This window comes from Lithobates pipiens, unplaced genomic scaffold (genome assembly GCF_037356315.1).
Source record: "Lithobates pipiens isolate NorthernLeopardFrog02 unplaced genomic scaffold, aLitPip1_a1.2 Scaffold_23, whole genome shotgun sequence".
In the NCBI taxonomy this organism is placed as follows: domain Eukaryota; kingdom Metazoa; phylum Chordata; class Amphibia; order Anura; family Ranidae; genus Lithobates; species Lithobates pipiens.
Window position 1 is genome coordinate 292951816 of NW_027507785.1, and position 22842 is coordinate 292974657.

General features: G+C 43.4%; 1 protein-coding gene across 2 annotated transcripts in view; it reads right to left on the minus strand.

Annotated features, from left to right (window-relative positions):
• Positions 1-2846: 2846 nt before the first annotated feature.
• Positions 2847-22842, minus strand: part of DNASE2B (deoxyribonuclease 2 beta) — a 59049-nt gene continuing 39053 nt past the window's right edge. For both annotated transcript variants that reach the window (XM_077450350.1, XM_077450349.1), the window contains exons 4-6: positions 19119-19280; positions 14172-14369; positions 2847-3374 (exon numbers count right to left, since the gene is read on the minus strand). In XM_077450350.1, coding sequence (XP_077306476.1) covers positions 3040-3374; positions 14172-14369; positions 19119-19280 — 695 coding nt within the window. In that variant the 3' untranslated portion in view covers positions 2847-3039. The remainder of the gene's footprint in view (positions 3375-14171; positions 14370-19118; positions 19281-22842) is intronic.

The window sequence follows — 22842 nt, forward strand, 5'->3', positions numbered from 1 at the left end:
TGGAAAAAGACTGAAAATTCAAAAAAAAAATCTACTTTTTGTTATAAAAAAAATCTAATGAACTCAATTTTAGTCATAAATTTAGGCCAAAATGTATTCAACCACATGTCTTTGGTAAAATAAAATGTAAATAAACATATATTTATTGGTTTGCGCAAAAGTTATAGTGTCTACCAGCTAGGGTACATTTTCTGGAATTTACACAGCTTTTAGTTTGTGACTGCCGATCTCATTTCTTGAGGTGCTAAAATGGCAGGGCAGTACAACCCCACCCCAATGACCCCATTTTGGAAAGTAGACACCCCAAGGAAATTGCTGAGAGGCATGTTGAGCCCATTGAATATTTTATTTTTTTGTCACAAGTGATTGAAAAATGACAAAGAAAAAAAATTACACAAAGTTGTCACTAGACATTAGAGTTCGTAAACTGCAATATAATAAATGTTTTACTTTGACTCCCACCCTAGACAATCACAGACAGTCAGTATTTGCATTAGTAACCCCCCCCCCCCCCAATCCAATTAAGTTTTCTATGGAATCAGAGCGCCACAAATCTCCTCGCAAGGGACCCTGGCAAAGACCAGGCAATTCACAGATTGCATACCTTTGGGAAGTTACAAGGGAAAGTTTAAAGTACAAAACAAATCAGTCATAAATATTCAAAGTAAATAGATATTTCAACCCTCTCCAGCTCTTGGATGAGCTGTTTGGAAATAATAGTAACGTGATACAAAGATCTGGGCCTGTAGCAGCACAATGTAGTTTAGTTAATGCCAATTCACCCCATCCATGCAGGAAACCTATACAGCTTAGCTAGAAGGAAACCCCAGATACTCACAGAATAGTAATGATAGTGTACTGAATATTTATAGTTCGTTGTCACCATACTGCCATCTTGTGGGAGAAATTGAAAACTACAGTCTTGTATAGTATTTCAAGAAAGCTGGCCTTACACAAGCCAATTTTTTTGAGAATTTCAACCACTTTCCTTCCACACAGGAATAACACACATGATTGAAAATAAACACCTGAAACAAATGAACTATGTGTTTGATCGAGCACCAGAATTCAGGCTGGGTTCACAGATGTCCGGCTGCGGTTTGCAGTCCGGAGTCTGGTACATTTGGTTCAGGTGTGAATTTTTGCCTGAAAGAGTGTCTGAACTGGACCTAAAAACACACAGGACCCTTTTCAAAACAGCACCACGGCTGCCCCGGACGTGTGGACCGCCCTCAGACAATTGCGAAGTTGAAACTGACCAATAAATTGACAGCTTTGATAAAAATGTATTGAAAGTTTAAACTAAAAAAAAAAAAAAACTACAGCAATTTCATCAGATCATATTTATTTCTGCTATGTACAAGAGAAGTAGGTATTTTCTGTACTTAATGTGACCTACAATAAATGCTTAAAGCGGAGGTTCACACAAAAATGGAACCTCTGCTTTTCGGAACCCTCCCCCCCTCCGGTGTCACGTTTGGCACCTTTCAGGGGGATGGGGGGTGCAGATACCTGTATAATACAGGTATTTTCACCCACTTCCGGGCATAGACTCTCACGGGAGTCTACACCTCTTCACTTACACCACCCCCCCCCCCCCCCCGCTGTCTGCTGAGAAATACACAGGTCCCAGAGACAGCAGGGACCATCCAGATTGAGCAGCGTGACTCATGCATGCGCAGTAGGGAACCAGGAAGTGAAGCCACAAGGCTTCACTTCCCAATTCTCTCGCCAAAGACCAACAGATCGGCTTTGGGTGCCGACATCAGGGGTGCCCTGGACAGGTAAAGTGTCCATATTTTAAAAGTCAGAACGGAAGCTGCAGTATTTGAAGCAGACCTTCAGTCATTTTTTTAATCTTTACATATATTAAATCCTCTGCCCTTGTTGTTTTAACATTGGATAGTAAAACATTTTATTTCTGCAAGTAAATACCTTATAGAGCCCACTTCTTGTTTCTTGTCTGGTAAAAAGCCTAGGCTTATGACATCATGCACAGCTCTCTCTCTTCTGAGAGTTTGCCAGGAAGGGAGGGGGGATGAGTCATAAGAGGGCCAATGAGAGCTGCAGAGCTGGAGGTGTGTGTCTGTGTAAATCCAGGAGGTGAACAGGCAGCAGCTTCAGCTGCCCACAGTTATAATGGTTGTAGCCAGACTTAGTGGAGGGAGATTTCTGCAGCATATTTGGCAAGTACAGAATCACAGTATATATAAAATAATATGCAAAGTGGTTGGAGGGAAGCTTTAGAATGGCAAAGATGTTTTTATTACAAATTATGTGAGCAGACTACATTTCCTTTTTAAGGGTCCCGCTCAGGCTGTCAAGGTTCGATGAGTTGGATGCCAATGACCGGTGAGGATGCAGGCTGGGGAAAGGTTCATCCAGACCCAAAACACACTGTAGAAATAGGAAGAGATAGCCCGGCTGCCGCACACCTCCACCAGCCCGAGTGATTAGCAGGTAAAAGCAGCTTCAGCTCGGCAACCCCCAGGGTGTGGTCTGGATAAATTGTGCTGAGGCTGCTTTTACCTGCTAATCACTCAGGCCGGGGGAGGTGTGTGGCGGCCGGGCTATGTCTTCCTATTTCTACAGTGTGTTTTTTTGTACTTTTTGAAAATGTTTTTAGCCAGAAAATTAAAAACGAATACAGCCACTTCATGTAAGGACTGTAAACTTGCAATACATTAACCATTTGTTTTGGGGTTTAGATATGCTGTGAAGTAGGATTCATTGTTAATTGTCACTTTAACATCATGCATAAAAGAGCCTGAAACGCCTATGTTTTGAAGTCTTGGAAATAAAAAGGACCAAGGCACATGAAATAAAAAACAAATTCATAAATAAAACACAAAACTACATTTTTTTTAGGAGCATATATTTATCAAAATGCAATATTTTTTATAACAGTGTTCAGGAGCCGGGGAAGTTTTGGGTCAGAAGTTAGAAAATTTTAAGCAGACTTTTATTCTCATTTGCATTTGGGAGAAATAAGTCATTTTTCTTTTCAAAATCAAAAAGTTAAACCTGTAAATGAACATTCTATTTACATTCAGTGTAGTAGGCCACCATTCTCCAAAATGCTTTGAATATGAGCTCCTTCTGGGTGCAAATGAAGCCTCCACTTCTCCATCTCTGCTCAGGATAGCGATTCAGGTCTCCAATGCATATCCAGCTCCTGCTGTACTCCCCGGAAACACACCACTTGGAATGATCGTAATGAGAGTAGAAGGAAAGGTTTGGCAAGGCGATCCTCCGTATGGTGTAGACGTGCCATCGCAGGGAGCAGTTTGATGGAATCTCTTCCCCCTTGGGCTGCCATGTTTCTGTCAGTAAGTCTGAATCCAGAACTTGGGCCATCCAGGCTGTGAAGATATCTATTAGACAAGCATTGTGAAAGGAACCACACAGTGAAGGAGGAGCCAGTATGTAACATATACAAGACAAATCATTTACCCATCATTGGAAAAAAAAAAAAGTAAATTAGGCATGTGCAGAAGGAAAAAAAAATGTTTAGTTTAGTTTCGATTCGTTATTTACATAAATTTGTTTAGTTAAATTAGTTTCATTCGTTTTGAAACGTTTTCGAAAAGTCTTCAAATAGTTTTCAAATTTGAAAAGTTTTCAAATTCAAATCGTTTTCCAATTTCCAAAAATAATAAAATAGAATAGAAAATGAAGGAATAGAAATATATATATTTTTTCTGTTCTATTGCTTTCTTTTCTATTCTATTTATTTCTCTTTGGAAATTGGAAAACTATTCTACTTCGAAAAATTTTCAAATTCAAATCTGAAAACTATTAGAATTCGAAAAAGTATTCAAGTTCGAATTTTGTCTGAATTCGAATTTCGTTATTGCAGATTCGTTTAAATTCGGATGCACTGGAATTTCCGAATAATGAAAATTCATCCAAATTTTCATTCGGAACAAAACGCACACGTCTATTAGTAACCCATAACAACCAATCTGATTTTATGTTAAGTCATTTTTTATTGAGAGTTTGTAGACATTACTGACGGAATAAAAATAGTACGAACAAACACACTTATGTACAGTACAGGAATACCCCACTTTTAAGTACACAATGGGGTTTATTTACTAAAGCTGGAAAGTGCAAAATCAGGCTTACTTCTGCATAGAAACGAATGACCTTCTAGGTTTTATTACCAAAGCTTAATTGAACAATCTGGGGTTAGAAGCTCATTGGTATTTATGCAAAAGTGAGCCTGATTTTGCACTTTCCAGCTTTAGTAAATAAACCCCATTGTGTACTTAAAAGTGGGGTATGCCTGTGTGTATCCAGTTCCAACAATATAACAGAGCAATGTAGCAAGCCTTGAGACAAATTCATTTTGATTGTTGCAATGGTTAGTACACTTTTCACCCTAAAGCAAGGATATGCAATTAGCGGACCTCCAGCTGTTGCAGAACTACAAGTCCCATGAGGCATAGCAAGAGTCTGACAGCCACAACATGACACCCAGAGGCAGAGGCATGATGGGACTTGTAGTTTTGCAACAGCTGGAGGTCCGCTAGATGCATATCCCTGCAATAGGGGATAGATTTATGGCATTTTTATTATTTATTTTTACAAGTAATGGCAGTGATTGGCGATTTTTATTTATTTATTTATTTTTACCAGGACTGCGATATTGGAGGACAAATTGAACACTTCTGACACATGTTTGGGACCACTGACAATTATACAGCGATCAGTGCTATAAAAAGGCACTGGTTACTGTAAAAATTTCACTGGCAGGGAAGGGGTTAACACTAGGGGGCGATCGAGGGGTTAACTGTGTTCCCTAGGTGTGTTCTAACTGTAGGGTGCATGGGAATGTCTAGGAGCTGGAGGAAGAGTCTGCAGTAGCTTGGTATTGCACCTGTGATCCACCAATTGTGGGTGCAACTCTTTACAGGTCTGTGACAAATTTTTAATTTTTATTCAAAGGTGGACTTTCCTTTTTATTTGTATTTCTGTGGTCTTGGTATCAATGTGCACAGATAAACTGTTCACCTATACTGAATACCTAACTGGATTTTTTTTTTTAAATGCTTTCCTCTAGGTGGCATTTGATGAAGCTACAGATGAATTTGCACCTTATTTTAACCGACAAACAGCACCAAAGATTAGTGATGGACGAACTTCCGACGGGACGTTTCGCGAACGCGGCCGATAGTCCGCGAACCGGAACATTCACGGTGGGCCCCATTGACTTCAATGAGAGGCGAACTTCGCAAACCTACAGGTCAAATTTTCAGCCACAAAATAATTAATAGCTGTGCAAACATAGTCCCACCACATGGCCAATGACATAACACATGTATGAGGTGAATCTGGGATCGACAACTACAAGCATTCTTTTTTTATATGGGAAATTGTTGTGACAATTCAGGACTGTGGAGCGCATGAAGGCAATAGAGGAGAGGGAAGGTCAGGGTAGGCAAAGAAGAGGGTGCAGGAGATGATCACCAGCAGCGTGACATACAACAATGACACCTGCACCGTGATAGAGAGCACTGACATCAGCAGCGTGACATACAGCAATGACACCTGCACCGTGATAGAGTCATCTGACAACAGCACCATGATAGAGAGCACTGACATCAGCAGCGTGACAGAAAGCACTAACACCAGCACCGTGATATACAGCACTGACAGCAGCACCGTGATAGAGAGTACTGACATCAGCACCGTGATATACAGCACTGACACCTGCACCGTAAGCAGCCCCAGGAGGAAGTCAGCATAGCACAGGGATGGTGGGAGCCCCTCATAATGAGCATAGCACAGGGATGGTGGGAGCCCCTCATAATGAGCATAGCACAGGGATGGTGGCAGCCCCAGTAGAAATATGACACCGCTCAACCTCTTCAAAGAGGAGGGTACGGGCATATAGTACGGTGTGCTTTTTTTGGACAAGGAAGTGAGCCAAATGAAGAAAGAAGGTCTGTGTGCTCGATTAAAAAAATTGTTTATAGACATATACATGGTCTACTGGTCACATGTGTTGAATTCCTCCGAGATCCATGCCTCATTCATTTTTAGAAATGTGAGGTAGTTAACACTGTCGTGAGCTAGGCGAGTACGCTTATCGGTCACGATCCCCCCTGCTGCGCTGAAGTCCTTTCGGACAGGACACTGGACGAGGGGCAAGCCAACAGTTCGATTGCAAATTGGGCAAGCTCTGGCCAGAGGTCAAGCCTGCCCACCCAGTAGTCCAGGGGTTCATCACTCCTCAGAGCGTCCACATCGGCCGTTAACCCGATGTAGTCGGACACCTGACGGTCTAGGCGTTCCCTGATGCTGGATCCGGATGACACCTGTCGATGGGTCGGCTGAAAGAATGACCTCATATTTGAAGTCACCAACACATCTTCAAACCGGCCTCTTCTTGCAGGCGCTGTTGGATTGGTACCCGCAACTCCTTCTCTGGGAGTGGGAATTGCTCCTCTGCCAGCGCACGCAAAGGCAGAATGCAGCATTTCTCGAAGCAAGGCCTGGAAGTGCTCCATTCTGACAGCCCTCTGTGACGGCGGTAACATTTCCGCCATTTTGTGTTTGTACCGGGAGTCTAAGTATGTTGCCACCCAGTACCGGTCCTTGACCCTTATGCTTTTTATATGGGTGTCCCCATTAAAACACTGGAGCATGAAGGCCCCCATTTGCACTAAAGTGGAAGCGGTGTGGTGGCCTGGCTCCTGCTCATCATCCAGGATAATGTCGTCCTCTTCATTCTCCTCTCCCCATCCACGCACAACAGGGATCCCAGAAAGGTTTAAAGCATGCTCTTGCTCCTCCTCATCCGCCCCGGCACCATCCTCCTCTGACTCCTCTTCAGACTCCTGTTGTTGACTTGTCTCAGATAGAGTAGCCCCCCCTGGGAATTCATCCAGCATTGCGACTTCCTCATCTTCCCGCTCCTGCTCCTCCACAGCTTGATCAATGACACGACGCAATGCACGCTCCATAAAGAAGGCATAAGGTACCATGTCACTGATGGCGCCATGGCTGCGACTGACCAGTTTGGTGATCTCCTCAAATGGGCGCAGAAGTCTGCATGCATCGTGCATGAGCCGCCACTGGCGCGGTGAAAAAAAAACCAGCTCCCCAGAACCTGTTCTGCCGCAGAGTTCATACAGGTAGACGTTAACTGCACGTTTCTGCTGGAGCAGCCTATCAAGCATATAAAAGGTTGAGTTCCATCACGTCGGGCAATCACAAATAAGACGTCTGACCGGCAGATTGTGTCGCCGCTGAATGTCAGCAAGGCGAGCCATGGCCGTGTAAGATCTTCTGAAATGGGCCGAGATTTTCCTTGCCTGCCGCAAGATGTCCTGGACCCCAGGGTATTTGACAAGGAATCGCTGCACGACCAAGTTTAAGACGTGTGCCATGCATGGCACGTCCGTGATTTTGCCCTGTTTCAATGCGCTAAGCAGATTGGCACCGTTGTCACACACCACTTTACCAACTGTCAAATTGAGCGGTGTTAGCCACTGATCTGCCTGTGAACGCAAAGCTGAAAGGAGTGCCTGGCCAGTGTGGCTCTTGGCTTCCAGGCACCACAGACGCAGCACGGCATGGCAACGTCTCACCTGGCATGTCGAATAGGTTCTGGGGAGCTTGGGCGGCGCAGCGGAAGAGACGCTAGCAGTGAAAAAGGAGGAGTCAGCCGAGGAAGAGAGGGAGGAGGATGGAGTAGGAGGAGGAGGAGAAGAAGAGTCAGGCCTGCATGCAATCCGTGGCGGTAAAACCAAATCTACACGGGTGCCACGGGTTACATGCTTGACGGCCGTCAGAAGGTTCACCCAGTGGGCAGTAAAAGTGATATACCTTCCCTGCCCGTGTTTGCTAGACCACGTGTCTGTGGTCAGATGTATCTTGGCACCGACACTGTGTGCCAGAGATACATTCACTTGCCGCTGAACATGGTCATATAGCTCTGGGATGCCCTTCTCTGAGAAATACTTCCTTCCTGGGACCTTCCATTGTGGTGTTCCAATGGCCACAAATTTGCGAAAGGCCTCCGAGTCCACCAGTTTATATGGCAGTAGTTGGCGGGCTATGAGTTCTGACAAGTCAGCCATCAACCGTTGGGCAAGAGGGTTATCTGGCGTCATCATTTTTTTACGCTCAAACATTATGCTCACGGAAGCCTGCCTTTTTGCAGAAAAACGTGAGCTTGGCGTGATGGAAGGTGGAGTGGAGGACAATTGTGAGGAGAGAGGAGAAGGAGAAGTAGAAGACGAGGCTGGACGGTGAGAGCCTGCAGTGTGGCTTTGTGTGTTCCGTTGCTCCAACTGGGCTCGGTGATGGCTGTTCATGTGCCTTCTTAAGGCGGTCGTCCCTAGGTGGGTGTTGGGCTTACCGTGACTAATGCGTTGACTACAAAGATTGCAGATGGCAACACTATTGTCAGCAGCGGACACGTTAAAAAAAGCCCACACTGCGGAGCCATGTGCGATGACTCACTCCTGATACATTTGCAGTCTGCTTTGTCCCTCCTGTGCAATGTAAGTTATTCCTGCTTCTCCTCCCTATCTGCTGGTCCATATCTCCCTCTGAACTCCCCTCCTCTTCCTCTCTTGTGGGCACCCACGTGACATCACTAGACACGTCATCATCGACGTCACCTTCCCCACCGCTATAAGTAGAGATCTCGGAGTAGGCAGCAACACCGGGGACCAACCTCCTCCTTGGGCTGATCTGGGTACTGTCGTCAGACTGCTGAGTAGTGGTTGTTGCTACCTCCTCTTCCTGATCCAATACCAAGAGTGGCTGCGCATCAGAAATGTCTTGATATGAATCGGAAAATAATTCCTGTGACTCAAGCGGAAGGTATGTGGTGGTGGTGGTGTTGTTGGTGGTAGTGTCTTTGGGGGTGCACATAGCAGATAGTGAAGAAGAGGGTGCAGATCGAGAGGATGAGGAGGGTGCAGAAGAGTAAGGCTGAGTGAGCCACTCAACCAAGTCTGGTGCGTCCTTTAACCACTTCCCACCCAGCCAATGCATATATACGGCCGGGTGGGAGCCGTCTACTCCTGATAGGCCGTTCAGGAACGTCCTTCAGAAGTAGCGGGATCGCGCGCGCAGCGGCGCGATCCCGATGTGCTCGTGTCACCCGGACACAGCACATCTCAGATCGGCAGGAGGGCTCTGTGATTGGCCCTCCTGATCACATGACGGCCGTGTCCAATCACGGCCGTCATGTGATGTAAACAAACAGCCGGTTCCTAGGCAATCGGCTCTCCTCTCCTCACACGGAAGTCATCGCTGAGGAGAGGAGAGCAGAACGCTGCAGCCGGCTGATGATCAGTGAGTATGAGCTGTTTTTTACAGCTTTTTACTCACTGATCATCAGTCTAGTGTCAACACACAACACACCACACAGTACAAACACAGTCCCCACATATGTCCCCAAAACACACATGTCCCCAAAACATACATGTCCCCAAATAATAAAAACACATGTCCCCAATAATAAAAACATGTCCCCCACATATGTCCCACTAAAATCACATGTCCCAATGATTATCTGCACACATATGTACGTGATCACCTGCACACATATGTACATGATCATTTGCGTACATATGTCCCTGATCACACAAACCAATTATTATACACTTAACGGAATTTTTTTTTACCAAAAACATGTAGCAGAATCCATTTTGGCTTAAATTTATGACAAAATTTGATTTTATTGGATTTCTTTTCAAATAGAAAAAAGAAAATATAGTTTTTTTTCCAAATTTCCGCTTTTTTTGCGCTTATATCGCAAAAAATAAAAAACAGAGTCGTGAATAAATAACACCAAAATAAAGCTCTATTTATGCGAACAAAATGATAACCATTTCATTTGTGTACAGTGTAGCATGACCGCGCAATTGTTATTGAAAGCGCTAGAGCGATGAAAGCTGAAAATTGGGCTGGGAAGGAAGGGGGTGAAAGTGCCCTGTATTGTAGTGGTTAAAGTAATTGAACGCACCTTCTGCAACTTCCCACTTTGGCTCAAGCCTGTTGCTCCTGCCTTACCCCTACCACCCCTGCGGAAGGGCCTGCCTCTTCCTCTGCCTGTCATTTTTTAAATGACCCTGTGACAAAACTCTCAGTCCCTATACCGATGAAGGACTGCTGCAGTATAGGGCAGCGGTCAGCAGTAGTGCACCTCAACCCTATGTATTGTGGACCTATACCAGTCCTTATAGAATGGCAGACTGTACCTCACTCAACCCTATGTACTGTAGCACCCTAGACAGACCAAGTTACCAGTCCTTATAAGGACCTTTGTGGAACAAGTAGGTTGTGTGTGACTGATTAGAGGACTGTACGTCAGTCCCTATACAGATGAAGGACTTATAAGGACCTTTGTGGAACAAGTAGGTTGTGAATGATTAGCAGACTGCAGCAGAAGGGCAGCAGTCAAGTATAATATTCTTTCTATATTTGGAAGAAAGAATATTATACGTGTACAAGCCTATTACCATACCACTGATACCAGTCCTGAAAAGAACCTTTGTGGACCTAATATAGTAACAGCTACTGATTAAACTGACCCTCACTGCCTCACACACTGCTTCCTGCCTGTCCCTATATAAACTGACAAAACAGAGGCTACTGGAACAATAACTGGAAAAGCACTTTTGTGGACCTGATAGTAACAGCTAATGACTAAACTGACTGTCCCTACAGCAGACACCGTCCTGTCCCTTTCTCTAAACTGACAAAAGACACTCAGACTGCTGCAACAATCAGTAGCACAGCAAACCTATATACACCTAACACCTATACCAGTCCTGAAAAGAACTTTTGTGTACCAAATAGCTAGCGATTTGGGTCACTACAATCTCTCCCTGCTCCCCACAGCAACCTCTCCCTATAGTGACAGAAGAAAGAATGTAAAATGGCCGCCGGATCGGGTCTATTTATAAGTTAGGGGGAATGTCCAAGTGTCCATGTGCTGTAATGTCTCAATTGGATGTCCTGTACCCCATTATGGATGTGTCATCATAGGTCAAAGTTCTTTTACACAGTAAACACGGAAGTCCACCGGGCGAACGGCGCCAATAGTCCTCCGAACGAGCGGACCGCGAACAGCCGAAATTCACATCGAAACGACCGCCGGGCGAACCGTTCGGCAATCGCTACAAAGATACTGATTACAACATCTAATCGCCCTCGTGGGGTATGACATAAAGCACCAAAACATATTCAATATATTTGGCCTTATTATTGTGGGAGTTTTTCTTTGTATTGCCTGTAGGAGTAGAATGTGATCTGTTCTGTTTTGGAAAGTAAGAGCAAGGTGTGTGTGTGTGTGTGTGTGTGTGTGTGTGTGTGTGTGTGTGTGTGTGTGTTTTTTTCTTCTCTCCATACTGCTGTAAAGTAGCATTAAACAATCTCTTTGATCTTTTTTTTTTTTTCCTCCATCACACATTGATCGGGTCCTGGCCTCTGCCCTTGTATCCATGATATCAGTACTTCTATGCTGTCATGTCTTTGCTCTATAGCCATGATATATATATGAATATATATAACACATTTACATGTAGAAAGGTAAGGTGGAATTTGATGAAGCTACAGATGAATGTAGCAAGCCGGGAGACAAATTCATTTTGATTGTTGCAATGGTTAGTACCCTTTTCGCCCTAAAGCAAGGATATGCAATTAGCGGACCTCCAGCTGTTGCAGAACTACAAGTCCCATGAGGCATAGCAAGAGTCTGACAGCCACAAGCATGACACCCAAAGGCAGTGGCATGATGGGACTTGTAGTTTTGCAACAGCTGGAGGTCCGCTAATTGCATATCCCTGCCCTAAAGTATAGGCATGCTGAATTGCTGAATTAGAGCATCTTTAGTGTAAGTGTGGCAATGGCTACTGTGTCTCAGCCAATGAGGATTCAAAGACCCAGATGAACTGCTACTATCATGCACATCGGTGGATAGAGATGGGGCTCAGGTAAGTATTAGGGGGGGCTGGAGATGATGCTGCACACACAAGGTTTTTTACCTTTATGTAAATAATGCATGAAGGTAAAAAAACCTTTATGCCCCATACACACGGTCGGACATTCCGACCACAAAATCCGTCTGATTTTTTCAGACGGATTTTGGCCGAAACTTGTCTTGCATACACACGGTCGAACAAAGTTGTCAGAAAGTCAGATTGTTCAGAACGAGGTGGTGTACAAAACGTACGACGGGACTACGTAGCTTTCGTCTCCAAATATTTTCTGAGCATGTGTGGCACTTTGTGCGTCGGAATTCTCTACACGCGATCGGAAAAAGTCAGATCGGATTTTGTTATGGGAAAATTTTAGATCCAGCTCTCAAACTTTTTCCGTCGGAAATTCCGACAGAAAAAGTCCGCTAGAGCCCACACACGATTGGATTTTCTGACAACATAATCCGATCAGACTTTTTCCGTCAGAATTATTAGGCATTAGACTTTATGACCACTTCGGGCAGACCGCACACATATACGCGGCTGCTTTGAAGTGGGCTTTTTTTCCGCGGGGCCACTTATATGCGTACCTCCCTTTGTGCTGGGAGTGTGCCACACAGTGCTCCCAGCACAGAGACTGGGGTCTCACCGAGAGCCCCGGGTCTTGTACTAATGATCAGGGTAGTGTAAAAAGTAACCCTGCACTGCCGCTATACAACTAGCAGCTAATACGGCAAACAGATATTTGGCTGTGAACAGAAAAAATTATATAGTGTAGCGCTAAATGCCCAAGTGAGAAATTACAATGACGACCAAACTGTGTGAATAAATATTGGGATATAAATCCCTGAATAGTGATATTCAATATAAAAGTGAAAACAATATCATATATTGGTGCAAAACAGAACATGTGAATGTTTTTCAAAAGTCCATACAGGAAACAGTTAGTGTCGGTTCACACTGAGGCAGCATGACTTGCAGCGCAACTGCCTCAGGCAACCTAGACATGGCCGCTGCGACGACTTGCAAAATGACTTCTCTATAGAAGTCAATGCAAGTCGCCTCAAGTCACCCCCAAAGTCGTACAGGAACCTTTTTCTAAGAAAAGATTAGAATGATTCCATTGTACAGAATGGGACACGATGTGTCAGACTTGTCAGACTTATGCCGCGTACACACGACCGGACTTTTTGACAGCAAAGGTCCAACGGAACGAGTCTGTCAGACAATTCGATCGTGTGTGGGCTCCATCGGACCTTTGCTTGCCAAAAATGTTTTAAATTTTTCCACCAGAACTCCGCGGGACCGAGAAATCCGTTCGCGTGTATGCTAGTCCGACGGACAAAAACCGACACTAGGGCAGCTATTGACTACTGGCTATGAACTTCCTTATTCTAGTCCGGTCGTACGTCATCACGTACTAATCCGTCGGACTTTGGTGTGATTGTGTGTGGCCAAGTCCGTTCATTCGGAAAGTCCATTGGAACTCCGCCGAAAGTCCGTCTGAAAGACCGTCGGACCTAGTCCCAGGAAAAGTCCAGTCGTGTGTATGTGGCATAAGTCGTCTGACAAGTCGTCCCCGTGTGAACCGACCTTTAAGAGTCCACTGTGTGTCAACACAAAGAAAATTGTGAAAAACATTGAAGAACTTCAAAACATCGTGCTGATATCCAAATAGTAAACACTGAGTGGTATGAAAAGTGAAGTGAACCGCCACCGATGAAATGAAGGCTTACCGGATGGTTTGAACTCAGGAGAACATATGTTCCGTGAGTCAAACAAGCTTGGGTTGTCAAATGACAAACAGGGAAAAGACTCAATAACTAGACCATATGACTTCCAGACATTCCTAGAATCTCAATCTCCATAGAAGGGTAATTCAATCAAGGATGGTGTCAGGTTCTCACCAATATGGTATAGATGATCAAAACCAGCAGCACTCCAAACTGCTGGTTTTGATCATCTATACTATATTGGTGAGAACTTGACACCATCCTTTATTGAATATCCCTTCTATGGAGATTGAGATTCTTGTGCCTGGAGAACCTGACACCGTCCTGTATTGAATTACCCCTCTATGGAGATTGAGATTCTTGTGCCTGGCTGTTGGAGGTACATGGACCCCTAAAATAATGTTCCTTCACAAAAGGGGTCAGAGGCGCCTGGAGACAATAGTCTTCAATGATGGCTCAATATTACTAAACAATCACCTTATTTACTTACCATCTACAAAGTACTTGGATTTCGCAAAATTCAAAAATAAGTCTCCTTCCGCTGATCTCAGCACAGCAATCCTTGTTTCATCTACCCAAGGAAACCGCTTGCCGTGACATATGGTACACAGGCCCCATAGATCTTCTTGGTACAGGTCGGGGATGGAGCAGTTGTAAACATTTGGGTTGTAGTACAGAAGTTGGGTAGCTGTTCAGTGATCCAGTGAAAAATCCAGGAAAAAAGAAAGGAAATCATGTTCATTAGTATTCATTTTATACATTTATTAAAAGTTTGTTTTTGGTTGGCTTGTATAGAATAGCTTTAAAGAACCTTGAGTATTTGCTTTAACATTTGGGTTAACACAACTGAAACTAGAGAGTGCAAAATCCGGTGCAGCTTAGCATAGAAACCAAATAGCTTCCTGTTTTTTCTTTGTCAAAGCTTAACCACTTAACAGCTTCTTGACCAGCGCACGCCGATATACGTCAGCAGAATGGCACTGGTGGGCAAAAGGGCGTACAGGTATGTCCCCTTTAAGAAGCATTGATGCGGGTGTGCGCCGTGTTCTCCGTGACCGCTTGTCCTGCAGACTAGATGTCCGCCGGGTGCCCGCGATCGTGTCACAGAGAACGGAGAGATGCTTTTGTAATCAAAGCATTTCCCTGTTCTGCCTTGTGACAGGACAGAGATAACTGCTCTCTGTCTTCGAGAACAGTGATCACTGTCATGTGTGTTGTAGCCCCTCCCCCCCACAGTTAGAATCACTCCTAGGACACACTTAACCCCTTCATCGCCCCCTAGTGGTTAATCCCTTCCCTGCCAGTGTCATTTACACAGTAATCATTGCATTTTTATAGCACTGATTGCTTTATAAATGACAATAGTCCCAAAATAGTGTCAAAAATGTCTGATGTGTCCGCCATAATGTCACAGTCCCGATAAAAATCGCAGATCGCCACCATTACTAATAAAAATTAATTAATTAAAAAAATAAAAAATATTAATAATAAAAATGTCATAAATCTATCCCCTATTTTGTAGACGCTATAACTTTTGCGCAAACCAAATCAATATACGTTTATTGCGATTTTTTTTTTACCAAAAATATGTAGAAGAATATTACGGCCTAAACTGAGGAAAAAAAACATTTTTTTAGATATTTTTGGGGGATATTTATTATAGCAAAAAGTAAAAAATTATGCGTTTTTTTTTTTCAAAATTGTCACTCATTTTTTTGTTTATAGTGCAAAAACTAAAAACTGCAGAGGTGATCAAATACCACCAAAAGAAAGCTTTATTTGTGGAAATAAAGGACGTCAATTTTTTTTGGTTACAGGGTCGCACGACCGCGCAATTGTCAGTTAAAGCGATGTAGTGCCGAATCGCAAAAAGTGCTCTGGTCAGGAAGGGGGTTACGTGGTTAAGGACCAGAAGATTTTCTCCCTTAATGACCAGGCCATTTTTTGCGAAACGGCGCTGCGTCGTTTTAACTGACAACAGCTGTGCGATGCCGTACCCAAACAAAATTGACATTGTTTTTTTCCCACAAACAGAATTTTCTTTCGGTGGTATTTGATCACCTCTGCGGTTTTTATTTTTTGCGCTATAAACAGACAAACAAAAATTTGGGAAAAAAAACAATATTTTTTAAAATAATTTTTTAAAATGTATAAATATTCCCCAAAAAAACTATGCAATTTTATTTTTTTTATACTAGTAATGGCGGTGATCAGTGATTTTTAGCGGGACTGCGTCATTGCGGCGGACATTTAGGACACTTTTGACACTTTTTTGGGACCAGTGACATTTATACAGCGATCAGTGCTATAAAAATGCACTAATTACTGTATAAATGACACTGGCAGGAAAGGGGTTAACACTAGTGTTGATCAAGGGGTTAAATGTATTCCCTGGGAGGTTTTTCTAACTGTGGGGAAAGGGGACTGACTGGGAGTACAGAGAGATCGCTGTTTCTAATCACTAAGAATGGACGATCACTCTCTACTCCCCTGTCAGAATGGGGATCTGTTAGTTTACATTGACAAATCCCCGTTCTGGCCCTCTGTGGAGCGATCGTGTGTGGCTGGCAGACATCGCAGCCACTGGCCACGTGCATCAACTCCCCCACCATGTAGCGTGCGCCCACCTGCTATAGCTGTAAAATGGATTGACATACAACTATGGAGATTTGCGGGAATGAGCCGACCTGCTGCAGTATAATGATGGTGGCTGGTCGGCAAGTGGTTAAAGGGTAACTTTACTTTCATGGGGGAAAAAAAAGCAAATTAAAAAAACTAATATAGCGTATACAATTGCAACACACGTCGTATTGTAATTGAATGTTATTAAGAATCACCTTTCCTTTTCAATCTGCAGCCAATGTAATTTTCTGTGAAATGCAATATGGCTACCTGGAGGAGTTCTGTACAAAGAAATTGTACAGAACGCCCCCCCCCCCCCCCCAGATATGTCAGTTCCTGCTTGTATGATTGGCTTACTGATTTTCCCAGAAGTCTGCACTAAGATACAAGTCAGATATCAGGCATCCCCTGCATGAAAAATTTCATTTTGGTGAGATACTCCCAATAGGAAATCACATCTAAAGGGACGAAGGTCCTGCAATTTTCCTTATTAGAGCTTTGCAGGTGCAGCAGCTGGTTGATAATTAAAGCAGAGTTCCACCCAAAAGTGGAACTTCCGCTTTAAGCACTCCTCGCCCCCTTAATTTTTTTTGGGGGGGGTGGGTGCCTTCTTTTTAGTGGGACTTCCTGTCCCACTTCTTCCTCTTTAAGGCGACTCCTCCTCTTGCCAGCGATCTTCTGGGACACGTCACAGGTCCCAGAATATTGCCTGGCCAATAGCAGAGCACAGTGCAACTCGTGCAATGCACATTTCACGCCCGTTTGTGAAGCCATAAGCTGTCATGTCACAGTTGCTATGATGGCACCGCGGAGAGGAGGGGAAGAGGAGCGAGGCTCCGGGGCGGCCGCATCGCTAGATCATGGGACAGGTAAGTGTCTGTTTATTAAAAGTCAGCAGCTACAGTTTTTGTAGCTGTTGACTTTTAATAAACTAAAAAACGGGTGGAACTACGCTTTAAGAAACAGCTGCTATTGGAATCACTTTTTCACATGGATACAGACAAACACACAGGGATTTCTTCAGAATAACAAAGGGTAGGAATCTTCAACAAAGTTTGAGAAAATCCTTGAAATGTACATGGATCACCTAGTGGGAAGTGGAGTTAGGGCTCCTTCACATGGACGTGTCCGTGTACGGAGCCCTTTCTGCTCAGCGGGGGATCACTCAATCCCTGCTGAGCAGGCAGATGACAGGTCAGTCTCCCCCCACCCCCCTCCTGAGCTGTACCAGGCCGCGTGCCCTCAACATGGGGGGGGGGGGGGGTGCTTTGGGGACATTTTCTGTAGTAACAATAGCTGTATGTTGAGTTATTTTGAGGGGACAGCAAATTTACACTGTTGTACAAATTTACACTGTTGTACAAATTTACACTGTTATACAAGCTGTACACTCACTATTTTACATTGTAGAAAAGTGTCATTTCTTCAGTGTTGTCACATGAAAAGATATAATAAAATATTTACAAAAATGTGAGGGGTGTACTCACTTTTGTGAGATACTGTATTTATTCTGTGAGTGCTGCGTTCTACCACATCCCAAAGGTGTTCTATTATTTTCAGATTTGGTGAATGGCCTACCATCTATGTGGCCAGGCTAAATTTTTCCTGTTTTGGTGAGCCTGGTCCTATGCAACTTCAGCTTTCTATGTTTGACTGACAGGAGTAGAACCTGCATGGACTTCTGCTCTTGTAGGCCATTCATACATTCTGAGATGTTTTTCTGCTCACCACAGTTGTAAAGAGTTATGCCGCGTACACACGACCAGACTTTTCGAGGGACTAAGTCTGACAGACTTTCGACGGAGTTCTGACGGAGTTCTGACAGAGTTCTGACGGACTTTCCGAATGAATGGACTTGGCCACACACAATCACACCAAAGTCCGACGGATTCGAACGTGATGACGTACGACTGGACTAGAATAAGGAAGTTCATAGCCAGTAGCCAATAGCTGCCCTAGCGTCGGTTTTAGTCCGTCAGACTAGCACACACACAAGCTGATTTCTCAGTAGGAACTGGGTCCGGCAGAGTTCTGTCGGAAAAATTTGAAACATGTTCCATTTCTAAAGTCTGTCAGACTTTTGCAAATCAAAAGTCCGCTGCAGCCCACACACGTTCGAATAGTCTGCCGGAATCATTCCGTCAGACTTTTGATGTTGAAAAGTCTGGTTGTGTGTATGGGGCATTAGTTTGAAAATCCAAGAGCAGCAGTTACAAAAAGATTCAAATCAGTCAGTCTGGCACAACAATCATGCTATGGTCAAAATCATTGAGATCACATTTTTTCCCATGCTGGTGTTTGATGGAAACATTAAGCAGTACACCAGATATTGCACAATTACATTGGTCAAGCTTGGTCCAATGCAAGTTTGCATATAGCATAAAGGAACCCTGTGAAAGCTGACAATTACTTTAGTAATTGGATGAGGTGGAGATTGTGACATCACCACCCCTCTGAGTCCTCTCCACCTCATCCAATCAGAGAACACCTTATAATAATTGAAATAAAACAAGGTGTTCTCTGAATGGCAGTCACACAGGACCCAGAAGATCGCAACGATCACTGTAATAGCACCAACTACTTACATTGTGCCAAGCTGGATTGTAAGTATGCAATTAAAATCATACCTGGAGTTCAGTTTTAACTGAAGTTCCTGACCTGTACCTGCCATGCATTGCCACGTACTGTCCATGCAGTGGGCTGCAGCTGCTACATGATTGGCTGGTTAGATAATTCAGTGTATAACCAGTGTTGCTAAAAAGGTGATGGTGAGTGCATTTTTCAATGAAAAGCAATCCTTTCAAAGCATACTTACCAATTTGTTTAAACTGAAAATATTTGTAGGTCACACAGATGGCTGTCTGGCCAAAGAGTTTACCAGTATCAGGATAGCCAAAGCCATCCTCTGGGAATGGGGGGAAGTGAGGTATGCTGTGGATTAGCCAGAATCCCTGGTGCTGGTCAAAAAATAACGTTCCTGGAAAGATACAAAGACATATTTTTAGAGGGAGTACAATAAGAGCAGAACTCATAAAGCAAGTAAAACAAATCTAAGCTTTTTTCTTGCCTACCTTTAAGCAATCACTTTATGGCTTTTCTCAGAGTAATTCGACGGATACGGACTAACCACTGATATGCCCTGTGCACGCGGTCAGACTTTCCGACGGAAAATGTGCGATCGGATCTTGTTGTCGGAAAATCCGATTATGTGTGTGCTCCAACTGACTTTTTCCCTCTGAATTTCCGACACGCAAAGTTTGAGAGCAGGATCTAAAATTTTCCGACAACAAAATCCAATTGTTTAAATTTCCGATTGTGTGTAGACAGTTCCGACGGACAAAGTGCCACGCATGCTCAGAATAAATTACGAGAAGAAAGCTATTGGCTACTGCCCTCTTTATAGTCCCGTTGTATGTGTTCTACGTCACCACGTTCTGAACGATCGGATTTTCTGACAACTTTGTGTGACCGTGTGTATGCAAAACAAGTTTGAGCCAAAATCCGTCTGAAAAAATCTGATGGATTTTGATGTCGGAATGTCTGACCGTGTGTATGGGGCATTAGTACTGACGTGTTTTAAATTGTACAGTTCTGCCAGACCTGACAAGTGAAACAAATATTACCAAATACAAGGGCTCCAACACAGACCATGTAACTTCAGCTATCTCATCTAACCTTCTTGTTCCTTCCTAGGTTCAATCCTATTCTTACCAGTTCAGAATCACATGGAACTAAGGCCTGATCCACACCTATGCATTTTTAGTGTTTTTTTGCATTTTGCAGATTTGCACTACAGAACGTGTTCCATAGGAAACCATGTTAAATGGACTGTAGTGCAAATCTGCAAAATGCAAAAAGCACTAAAAATGCATATATATATATATATATATATATATATATATATATATATATATATATATATATATATTAGGGGTGTGAAAATAATTTTTTTTTGTCGGCTTTACATGCTGTGTTTTTATCATTTTTATGTGAGTAGTTTGTGTTTGAACACAAAAATTAAATCTTATACTTAAGCGGTGAGAACTTTGATCTTTTCTTTCTACCCATGACTTGAGATTGTGCGAGAAGTTTATGGTCTGTGTTAACCCTTTTGATACCCGCATGCATGACCACCTGTTTGCACAGGGGTCCATGCCATAAGGTGAGAGTGATTAGTTAGACCGGAGGTGGAGGGATTTTCACGCTACTGTGGAAAAAAAAAAAATTACTTACGTCAGTGCTACAGTTTGAATTTAAAATGTTTGTGTGAACTGTGAAGTTAAGTCATGGATTGTGAAAACTAACTAGTGTCAGGTGATTATATATAGTGTATACCACATTTACCACTGACTTATGCAGAGTTGCAATGCAAGGAGATCAGCTAAAAGTAGTTGGATCTGTATGTGCGTTATAATTAATTGAAATTAGTCGATTAATCGATTTAAAAAAAAAGATTAATCGACCACAAAAATTTTTAATTAGTAACAGCCCTAATATATATATATATATATATATATATATATATATATATATATATATATATATATATTATATATATATATATATATATATATAAAATTGGCTTTTTAGTGGCTAATGCCAAGTCTACCATTAACTAGATCTTTATGGTGAGAGACAACCTTTTTAGGCACCATGCTAATTGATTGAGTCATCATAGAAGTCATATAATCAAGGAGAAATAGTGGACATTGCGCGCAATCTGTAGAAGGACGGATTCACCAAGCAACAGCTCCAAAACAGACATGTAAACTGTAGGCATCTGTAGCATGAAACCCTTCTGTGTGAATTCACTGGATGCATCCCCAGTTCCAATCACTGTATGCGACTAACATCATCCATTGTGCAACGTGCAATTAGAATACTAACCACCACAGGAATAATATGAGTGACTGTTTCAAGGATATTAGAGTGTAAGCCAGCTCAAGAGACGATTGTAACGCATCCTTGACTGGCTCCATAAGCATCATATTGGGGTATCACCTGCAATTCTAATTGATGCCATTGCTAACAGAATATTGGGGCATTGATAGGATTGCAAATGACCTAGACCACCCTTGGGCACTCTGAGCAAAGTATGTATGTATGCATTGTGCTAATAGTGGGAGGGGCTTAAAGAGGTAGGGGTAAATAAAACCTGAGCCCATTCTGCTCTGGGTCACAGAGTCCAGGGGTCATGAGTGTATACATGGCAGGGATAAGGAATGCATGACACACAGAGTGCAGGGGTCATGAGTGCATACAATGCAAGGTTAAGGAATGCATGACACACAGAGTGCAGGGGTCATGGATGCGTAAAACGCAAAATGCAAGGGTCAGAAATGTGTAACATAGAGTGTATGGGTCAGGAGTACTTACTGCATAGAGTGCAGAAGTCAGGAGTAAGTAGCTTACAGAGTGCCTCCCTAGCAAAAATGTCACACTCTTTCTAATACAATCCCCCACTCCCCATGACAAAGCCACCTCCAGCACAAAATACCCCCTCCCTCCCTAACTTGTACTCACCAGAGCTTGCCATTGCATTTCATCTACTGTTCCGCAGATGAGTGCCCCAGGTCCCAAATTCTGCATAATTCACAGATCGAAGGGAAAAAAACGGGTTCTTGTAGTGTGGGGACCTGGGCCACTCTCTGTCTTGAAAAAGAGACGTCGGCTTCGAAACATGGTTTCACCCCCCTGACATCACTTCCTGTTTCATAATTTCCTGTCCTTACATGTGCTCCATCAATCCACATGTGCTGCTTCCTGTCCTGGGACTACCTGGTCACCCCGGGTACCACATTCCACTCCTTGCAACCGCAGCTCCATCTTGGGATCCAGGATGCCGCCTCCTCCTCCCAGCTGCAGACACACCAATGACCGTAACGCATGAGAACATCCACAAACTGTGAGTTGACAATTATCGTGTGCTGTATCCACCTCTCCACCTTGCTGCAGAGTGGGGCCTTCTTGCTGCCTCTCTTAGGTATTGCAGGTGCCATTCAGACCATATCCAGTGTATCCATTGTGACAGCCCCCTTGGTGTCCTCCCCAGCTGGAAATCCTTTTGAGAACCATGATAAGTATAATTTGTCTTACTTTATATGAGTTGCTAATTGTCTTCCTTTAATAAATGTTTACACTACACCTAGTCTGAGCACTTTGATCTGTTTGTCTGTTTGCCGCTTAGAGATCTCTTCAGTCTCTCAGAAATGCTGCATTAGGTGTGCTGGATTGGATTCTTCAGCGGTTCCTAAAGCCAAAGGATTTATCCTGAGGATCTGGACCACACTGTACTTTCCATCAATGTAGTTTGTCCCAACTCAGGCTGCACCCATCAAGCCATATTGACATTTTTGAACCTTGCACTCACTGGGGATGTTTGTGTCCGGGGGATATACCATTCAAAACAAAGACTGTCCCTTTCAATCACGAACAAATGGCACCTTAACGTGAAATGTATTCAGCTAAGGTGAACTTGGGTCCAGTTGGCTTTTATGGACTGACTTTAATGCATGTGTTTGTTTTTTTAATAAGGCAAT